The sequence below is a fragment of the Triticum dicoccoides genome, chromosome 4B (genome assembly GCF_002162155.2).
Source record: "Triticum dicoccoides isolate Atlit2015 ecotype Zavitan chromosome 4B, WEW_v2.0, whole genome shotgun sequence".
Taxonomy (NCBI): domain Eukaryota; kingdom Viridiplantae; phylum Streptophyta; class Magnoliopsida; order Poales; family Poaceae; genus Triticum; species Triticum dicoccoides.
Genome location: NC_041387.1, coordinates 617,523,765 through 617,533,854, shown reverse-complemented (window position 1 = coordinate 617,533,854; position 10,090 = coordinate 617,523,765). Strand labels below are relative to the sequence as shown.

The following is a 10,090-nucleotide window of genomic DNA, read 5'->3' as shown; positions in this document are numbered from 1 at the left end:
CTACGGGGCTTTTGGGCTGGTTGGTCCAATGAACGGGATGATCCCTGACTCGGTCTGCGGAGCAGCGGCCCGATTACGTGGGTCTAGTTGGTCGCGACACGGTTAAAACGCACTAAATGTCTCCGTGGGACGAAGTGACGATCTGGACGGTTCATGTGCTGGATCGGACGGTTGACGACGCCAAGTTGCCGTGCTGCCTCGTAGCTAGCTTTGTTTTACTGTTTTGTAATTGAAAGGAGAACAAAGAGTAGAGTTTACTTTTTTTTTGAGGCAAAAGAGTAGAGTTTACTGCACGAGGCTGACTGTTCCATCTTCATTAATGTTGCTGGACTAGAGCCTTCTAGGCAGAAATGAAGCCCAAAAAGCCCTTCCGTGTACCTGTGGTCACTTCACTGCAACCTCAAAAAAAAAAAATTCCAGCACAAGCATAACCTCAAGCAAAACATGTCTGGACGCTGAAATTTCGTCGAACGCCATATTAGCTTCTACAGTTATTCAGACAAACACGCTGTAACAAAGGGAATTTCGAACAAGTTCACACGTAACAATCGAGGCCCGATCGAGTTGGAAAGTTGGAAATCATGGGTTCGTCTTGAGCCCCAAACAACACAAGGCCGATCGATCCCTTCACAGCCGAGGCCGGCAAGATAGAGCTCAACCAACTCAATCGAACGCGCGTTGCAAAGGAGAAACTTTTCATGGTACATCTCTCAGCTTTTTTCTCAGGGGAACGTACGAGGAACGAGTGAATCAAACATCTGGGGTCAGTAACTGCCTTCCTCCTGCTCGCCGTAGCCGCAGTACATCTCGGCGCCGTGCAGCGAGGACCCGTCGGAGCGCTGGTGGGCGCCGCTGTAGCAGCCGGAGCTGCTCTGCGTGGACGTCATGGACTGGTGGTCGTGCTGCTCCGCGGCGGCCGCCACCTGCCACGCCTGCTGCTGCAGCTGCTGCTGGAGCAGCGGGTGCATCGCCGTCGCCGCCCCCAGCTGCGCCTGCGTCCTGGCGTGCGCCACCTGCGCCTGCAGCGCCACCACCTGCTGCTGCAGCGCGAAGATGTGGGCAACGCAGCCGTAGACGGGGTCGCGCAGCCTGGCCTGCGCCTCGTAGGTCACCGTGGCGGCGGCCTCGCTCCGGTCCCCCGGCGCCACCTGCTGCAGCAGCTTGGCCGCGTTGCTGGCGCCGAACACCTTGTGGATGGCCGCGAACTGCGACGCGCCGTCCTCCGCGCAGAAGTAGGGCGCGAACACGCACTCCGCCGCGCACCGGCGCCGCAGGAACTTGCACGCCCCGCACGGCGACCCCGTCGTCGTCACGCCCGCGCCGGCCATCGTCGCCGTAGTCGAAATTGTAGCCCGATCGTCCGATCGCTCGCCTGGCCTGGCTAGCTAGCTTATGATAGAGCTCTGACCTGTGGAGACGGCGCTTTCAGTTAGCTGCACACGCACGAGACCGGAGTTTTATAGGTCGACTAGAGTAGAGGAGGTGACGCGAAGGCATGGGCTGCGAGGGGACAGGGCCAGAGAAGAATGCGCATCATGTACAGGAGCGCGAGGGGCTCGTGTGTGCGGTTCGGGGACACCGGCTACTTGAATAGTGCGATTAAACTTGGTGCCAAGAAAAATGAGAGAAATGCACATGTCTGCCTTGCGTACTGTTGATTTGCATGATTGACGGCTCACACATTTCGCAAGGAGCAGAGAGAACAGGTATCAGATGAATACTGATCATGGACGAACTCGCCATATATTCTTGTATCGCCTTAGAAAGAGGAAAGCTAATTATAGGACTAGACCATTGAAATGTTCTTCTCTACTAGAAATCTTTAGGTAACATCATCGATCACTAGAGCTGATGCCAGTTTGCGAAGAAAAACAACTGGCATCGAAATTAGCACCGCTGGATTTGAGGGTTCAGGCTGATACTTTTCGGGAGAAACACACTGCACTGTCAGTGCTCAGTACCAGTGTCAACGCATAAGCTTGACTTGTAGTGTAGTAATTCCACGTTGAGGGCCTCAAACAACTGTTGCGAGATTTCAGACGACATGTGCTCACGTTGAAACGGAGAAGGTGGCGTGTGATGAGATGTGTTAGCTGGGACGTAGAAGAAAAAAGAAGAAGAAAGAAACAAGGAGCAGCCATGCATGACGCCTTTTGTCGCCGGATGCCGCTCACTTTCAGGGAAGGAGGAGTGGTGAGAGGCTGGGCTGGGACTCTGCCTTTTCTTTTTCTGTTTCGTGTCTGTTGCTCCGCTTGTTTATTGCTTCGCCTTCTGTCCGCTACTCCGATGCTTGTCCAGTTGCGCAAAATCCCGGGGCCTTACCCACACACGTCACATCGCACAGTCGGCCACGGGCTCAACTATATGTTCAGCCACGGATGCCTTTTTTTTTTCATTTAGGGGCGCGCTGGGCGTCGGCCGGATGGAGGCAACACACAGTTAGCTATCTTTGGCGCCCTAAAATTTTATTTGAAATCAAAATTTGGACCATCCGACTCTCACTACATGAAGGGGCTGTTTGGTTCCCAGCCACAGTTTGCCAAGCCAAAATTTGGCAGCCACAGTTTAGTTGGCATGTGTTTGATTTTTGCCACACTTTGCCTTGCCACACTTTATTGCCCCTATGACCCATTTGTCATAGAGACAATTGTTTTGCCAACTTTTGCCAAAGTTTGGCGTCCAATTTCTCAGCCACACTTGTGTGGCATGCCATACTTGTGTGGCTAGCCACACTTTGGCTTGGCCACACTAGTCTCCAACCAAACAGACCCGAAATCTTTGAGGGCAGCATTTCTTATACGTTCTGCATCACCACCGTAGTGCCTTTTTTTGCACAGTGTATTTAAAACACAAAAACTGTTGCAACATTTTGAACACACGTTAGAAACATTTGTGTGTGTGCGTGCGCGCATGTGCACGTTCGCGCAACATATGGCAATTGACATATCATATCGTCGAGAAAAAATAATCATTGCATGCATACAAAATAGAAGTCAACTCTTGCAGCAACGGAAAAGACAACCGCAACATGAATGGAACATTGACATCAAACACCCAGAGTTAATGCAACACATATCTTGTATGCTTACAACAAACCAAAAAAGATGAGATTCTAACACGCGACTCCCTTTCATTACCAAGTTTTTAGTCTTCACTCAGGCTCACCGTAGCCATGCAGAGGTCGGATACATTGACCCCGAAGTCATACTCCCTAGATCTACAATCTTTCTGAGATCGACACTGCGAGTCACCTTAATTTTGAGCTCCACTCGGGCCATGGCGACAAGCCCTTTCATTTTGGTACAAGAGGAGCAAGACCAACACAGGAGCAAAATGATGTAACCACATGAAAATCTGCCGGAGAGCACCAGGTATCTCACATCTGTTATTTGCGGATGATACATTGTTATTTTTTGAAGCTACCCATGATCAAGCAGTAAAGGTAAAGGGGTGTTGGTCTTATATGGAAGTGCCACATGACAAAATTTTAATTTTAATAAATGTTCAATCATGTTTGGCCAAGCATGCCTGGTGGCCAACTAGGAGGATGTTAGGGCAGTGTTAATTGTCACCATGCCAGTGTTTGAAGAGAAATACTTGGGTCTCCCTAATCCAGAAGGGCGTACGTCCAAGGGGTGTTTCCAAAACTTGCAAGAAGTCTCACGAAGAGGTTAATCCAATGGTGAGATCGGTGGCTTACTCAAGCTGGCATAGAGGTTTTAATTAAGTCTGTGGCCCAAGCTCTCCCAACATACATAATGGGTGTCTTTAAGTTTCCATTTTTTGTTTGTGATGGCCTAACAAGAATGGTTAGAAACTTTTATTGGGGGTCTAAAAGAGGACACAGGAAAGTACATTGGAAGGCATGGGATTATTTGCTTCAGCCAAAGTGCAAAGGCAGACTTGGTTTTCGTGATTATAGGCACTTCAACCAAGAACTCCTAGCACACCAAGCATGAAGACTTATTGACAAGCTGGATAGCCTTTGTTCACGTTTGCTTAAATCCAAGTATTACCCTGAAGTCAAGCTTGAAGATATAGTTTTTGCGGGCCCTCATCTTCTTGGCAAGAAAACACTTATGGTCTTGAGTTGCTGAAGAAAGGCCTCGTGTGGAGGGTTGTTAATCGAACAAGTATAAGAGTATGGAGGGATAACTAGATTCCGCGACCACACTCTTTTAAACCAGTGTCTCCTCAAAGGCATTGACATATTCACTTTGTTTCTGAGCTCCTAAATGACAATAGGTCATGAAACGTTGATCTACTAACTAGTTACTTTATGCCGTGTGATGTGAATGAGATTCTGAAAAGTAGAGAATCTCTAAGGCATGATGCAAACACCTTGGCTTGGGGGCCGGGCAGACTTGGCCTTTTTCTGTAAAAAATGCTTACGAATTTGCTTTCAAAGAAGCAAATAGAGACACCGCTACTGCCTCAAGTTTAGTTCTAGAGGGCCGAAGGTCGATGTGGAAGCTCATTTGGTCTGCTCAAGTCTCGCCTACGGTACAAAATTTTGCATGACAAGTTGTTTCTGACTCCCTACTGACCCGAAAAAAAAACACAATAGAACACTTGTGACTACTAGTATGTACCTTGTGTGTGGTTTAGAACCTGAGGACAACTTCCATCCATTTTGTAGATGCCCAAGATTTCGTGAACTCTACAAGTCCGTGTCAGAAGTATGGAACATTACGGATGTCGACCAGGTCATGAATACTGGGAAGGAATGGTCATTCCAAGTGTTGGATCCCTTACATGTGATTGAGAGAAGCAGGCTACTGATGACCTTATGGCGTTGTTGGTTCATTCAGAATGAGATAGTTCATCTAAAAAAGCCACCACCACCTGAAGTGTCCAAGAAATTTCTTGTGAGCTATCTAGAGTCCTTAATAACAATCAAGTTGAATTCAAATATTGATCCGTTGAAGGGAAAACCTGTCATCTCTTATGACCATATGCTAGATAAGGGACATGTTCAGAGTGTGCAACCATCTCCATCATGGGTTGCACCACCGGCTGGATCGGTCAAGTTGAATTCAGATGGATCCTATGCTGATAACGGTGCAAGAGCAGGTATGATACTCCAGGGCTCTAGTGGTAGTATTATCTTTTCCGCTTGCAGGAAATTATTCTCGTGCCATGAAGATCTGGACACAGAGTTGAGTGCTTGCATGGAACGACTATCCTTGGCAATCCAGAGGAGTGATCACCCGGTTATGATTGAGATGGACTCATCAGTTGCAGTTAAGATGATCCAAGGAGGAGACCAATATAGATCGATTTATGCTTCTTTAGTTAAAGAGATCAGATATCTCTTTTCTCTTCATGAAAATTGTATTACTCATGTTAGCTGCTTATAAAATAAGGTCAGTGATGGTCCAGCAAATTTTGCTCATACTGATACGTCTTCAACGTATCTATATTTTTTTATTGTTTAATGCTATTATATCATCAATCTTGGATGCTTTATGTGCATTCTTATGCTATTTTATATCATTTTTGGGAACTAACCTATTAACCCAGTGCCTAGTGCCAGTTGCTATTTTCTGCTTGTTTTGGTTTTCCAGAAAATCTGTACCAAACGGAGTCCAAACTCTATGAAACTTTTTCATGATTTTTTTCCTGGAAAAAGTGACCCTGGAAGCTTTGGGAGGAGACCAGACGCGAAGCCAAGAGATGGCAAGGCAACAGGGCACGCCAAGGGGGGTAGGGCATGCCCTATTACCTTGTGGGCCCCACGTGGCTCCGTCCGAACTAATTCCACTTCTATAAGTTCTCAAATATTGGGAAACCCCAAAGAGCCACCCGAAACACTTTTTCCGCTGCCGCAAGCTTCTGTTCTTCCGCGATCCCATCTGGAGGCCTTTTCTGGTACTCTGCCAGAAGGGGAATCAATCGCGGAGGACTTCTACATCATCCTTGCGGCCTTCTGATGATGCGTGAGTAGTTTACCACAGACCTACGGGTCCATAGCTAGTAGCTAGATGGCTTATTCTCTCTCTTTGAACTTCAATACAATGTTCTCCTCGATCTTTTGCGGTTTGTTTGTTGGGATCCGATGAATTGTGGGTTTATGATTAGATTATTAAGGAAAGTCATTGAGTTTTTTCTGAACTTTATTATGCATGATTATGATAGCTTTGTTTTTCTCTTCGATCTATCAGTTTGGTTTGGCCAACTAGGTTGATTTATCTTTAATGGGATAGGTAATTTGTAATGGGTTCGATATTATGGTGTCCTCACCTCATGACAAAAGGGGTAGCGAGGCATGTATTGTATTGTTGCTATTAAGAATAAAATGATGGGGTTTATTCATATTGCTTTAGTTTACTTTGTCTACATCATGTCATATTGCTTAAAGCGTTACTCTGCTTGTCATGAACTTAATACCATAGACGCATGTTGGAGAGCGGTTGATTGGTGGATTAATAGTAGTAGATGAAGGCAGGAGTCGGTCTGCTTATCACGGATGTGATGCCTATATGTGTGATCATTTCCATGAATATCATCATAACTATGTGCTTTTCTATCAATTGCACAACACTAATTTGTTTACTCACCGTATGCTATTGGTTCGAGAGAGAAGCTTCTAGTGAAAACTATGGCCCTCGGGTCCACTTTTACCATATTAGAAAAACCAAAAGTACCTTGCTGCAATTTATTTACTTTTATTTTATCTATCTATCACTATCAGAATTAATCCTTGCAATTAACGAGTTCAAGGGGATTGACAACCCTCTTGCCCGCGTTGGGTGCAAGTATTTTCTTTTGTGTGTAGGTACTTAGAAGGTTTGCGTGGTTCTCCTATTGGTTCAATAACCTTGGTTCTCACTAAGGGAAATACTTATCTCTACTATACTGCTTCACCCCTCCTCTTCGGGGAAACCCCCGACACAGTTTACAAGTACCGGGAAGAATTTCTGGCACCATTGCCGGGGAGACATCATTAAATTCTTGTCAGGTTCCTACATACAAACTATCATCTACTTGCTCTAATTTTTTATTTTCATTTTTATTTGCCTCTCTTTTTCATCTCCCTCCACTTCTAAAAAAACAAAAACACAAAAATATTTTACTTTGCTTGTTTTGCTTGAAGTTGATATCATGTCTGATTTGAGAAAGTCAATGATGTTCCTGCCACTAGTGCAGAACCTTTTGATCATCAAACTACACTTATGGAAAATGAAAATATTAAAGAAGTTTTGATGAAGTTTCTAAAGAAAAAGCTAGATAATCTTGCCGATGATGATCCTGATAAAGAAGAACCCATTATTATGCATACTAAATACTTCGTATAAGTAGTGGTAATATTATTGGAAAAAGCATCATTCAGGATTTCTTTACTTATGCTGGCACGTTACCTATGTTAGGAGGATCAATTCTTAATAAAAATACTAGTCTTGTGGATGCCATATCTTTGCTTATAGTTGAATTTGAGACACAATTTGTATGTATGCATCCTGCTATACAAAGGATACTTCTAGAATTCTCAAACATTAATAATCCTTCTGTTAAGCGCTTGGCCACTATATTTCTAGCTTATGAATTTGGCCACGTCATGAAGGAGGAATGAGAGATATTTGCTTATTGTAAAATAAATAGTGGGTGCCCTCCTATAGAAGAAATTCTTTACAACCAAGATGAAAAATAATAAAATTACAATCTACAGATATGCTACTTACAATGTGAATCTTAGGAAAAAGGTTACCCCATCCGGGTTGCTTGATAAAATTTCTGAACAAATTTTTTAAAGGTGAAAAATAGTAGGAGAGGCTCCTACTCTTTCTTTATAAAAAGAATAGTTACATAATATTTACATGGCCTTTGTCCAGAACCAAAAGCTAGAAAGAAGAATAAATTTTTACATGAAGGCGTGCCAAAACTAGACAGTAAGGGTTGCTAAGAACCCCTCTAGGAAAGTGCATAAGTCCGGCGGCAATATGAATTTCAATATCTCCATGTCCAGCTGAAGCATTCTGAGCCAATCCAAATGGGAAGCTTGTGCACCATCAAACAAGACCTTATTCCTTTGCTTCCAAATATTCCATGCTGAGAGAATTGTTATTTCTTGAAATAGTGGTCTTTGCCATTCCCTCTTTGCTTGATTAAACATTGCTTGTGTTTTTATTGATGTGTAGCATGTAATATGGGTTACCTCCCAACACTTCTTGATAAAGGTGCAATCAAAGAAAAGATGACCAATGGTTTCCAAAGCCTCCAGTTTTGCAGGTTAGACATAGTGATCTTCCCCTATTTCAAAATGTCTCCTCAGTAACATATCTCTAGTATTCATTCTATCCATCAACATTAGCCACACAAAGACTTTGTGTCTCATGATGCATTTGGATTTCCAAATCTTTGTGATATAACTTGGAACATTTATATTTCTGAAGAGGAGCTTGTAGAATTTCCTAGGTTTGTATTCTGTCTCTCCCCAGCAAATTCCTTTGTTCCCATAGGTTCGAGCGCCGGAGCACTCATGGTATGAGTTAAATCATTCAGTTCATCTCTGGCCTCCAATGACAATGGGAGATTAAAGTGTAGAGCGGGGTCAGGGTATGCATGAAAGTGAGCAATATATGTCTTCATTTTTAGCAAACGGAAACAAATGGTCGTGTGGTTCCATGCTCATGCCATTGATCTTTCCGAAGAAGTATTGTGTCCCCGGCTGCTGGGATGCATGTGGTGACACCTCTATATATGTTCATCAAGAAGAAGAAGTCTTTCCACCAGAATGATCTGCAACATTGGACATCTTGTGGAGGTGTAGAATCATAATATTGGTTCAATACGATCATAACCCATGGTAACTTAGCCTTGTGCATGAGTTTGTGGAGGAATTTCAACAACAAGGCTTTGTTTTGAATCTTGAGGTCAAGTACCCCTAGCCCTCCTTTTTGTTTCACTTGCATACTAAGTCCCAAGAAGCGAGAGATTTAACCTTTACTATTCTGTCAGGCACCTTCCTCCAGACAATGTCTTCTTGCTCGATAAAAAATATCAATAAGCTTCAAAGTTAATTTGAGCATGCACATTGCAAAAGAAAGTCGAAAGGATAGTGCAGAATTTATCAGTTGTACCCTCTAGCCATATGATAACCAGATCGTTGTGCCCGTGAGCCTTCTCTTAATGTGATCCATCAATGGAATTAGCTCACGAGTAGTCGGTCTCGTTGTACATACTGGTAAACCAAGATATGTAAATGGCATTTTTCCAACTTGACGTCCAAGCACGTTTGCTAATTCTTGTGTTACCTCCTCTGTAATGTTAATGGGAACTATTTGTGACTTGGAGTAGTTTATCTTCAGACCAATGGCTTTAGCATAGGAATCCAAAAGTACCTTGATGGCATGTAGCTCATTTTGTTTGGTTGGGAGGATTATTAACGTGTCATCAGCGTACTGTATAACCGGGAATTTCTCGTATGCTGGCTGGTTGATCGGCGTGTTGATGTCCCTCTTGCCAAGCTTTATTTACCATTGACTGAAGTAAATCAACGGCGAGGACAAATAAGAGTGGGGAGAATGGGTCCCCTTGACGCACTCCCCTACGACATTTGAATTCAGTCCCTGGAATTCCATATAGATGCAAAGAAGATGAGCCAGACTCTAAGACCATTTTAACCCATATGCACCATCTATCATCAAATCCCTTACATTTAAGCATGTTGAGGACGAAGGAATGTTCCATGTTGAGCCAGACTCCAGGAATCTTCCACGGTCTTGACGACAAAAGAGGGGATGCCTCCCGGGACATCCCCGAGCTTAGTTGCCTGGGTCTTGCCACTCCTTATTCTCCTCATATCGACATCTCACGAAAAACTTGAAAACTTCAATCACCGATAACTTACGGAACTTTGTGAGATGGGTATGATAAAGAGAAAATCATTCACTTTGGTAATGTCAAGACAAGATTCATAATTGTTATCAAACAATGCCTACTGTACCCTATCATTTCCACAACTTATATTGACCAATATAAGTGATAGAAACTATAAAACAAGCAATATGCATTGAAAATAGAATCTGTCAAAAGCAGAATAGTCTGTAACGATTTGAACAATGGCCATACTTCTGTAAATCCAAAAATT

General features: G+C 43.8%; 1 protein-coding gene across 1 annotated transcript; it reads right to left on the bottom strand.

The window, feature by feature from the left end:
• Nucleotides 1–531: 531 nt before the first annotated feature.
• LOC119294042 (LOB domain-containing protein 29-like) lies at nt 532–1,387 on the bottom strand. Its single transcript, XM_037572322.1, has one exon. It carries the CDS (start codon nt 1,326–1,328, stop codon nt 765–767), a length of 564 nt encoding a protein of 187 aa, XP_037428219.1. The 5' UTR covers nt 1,329–1,387; the 3' UTR covers nt 532–764.
• Nucleotides 1,388–10,090: the final 8,703 nt, after the last annotated feature.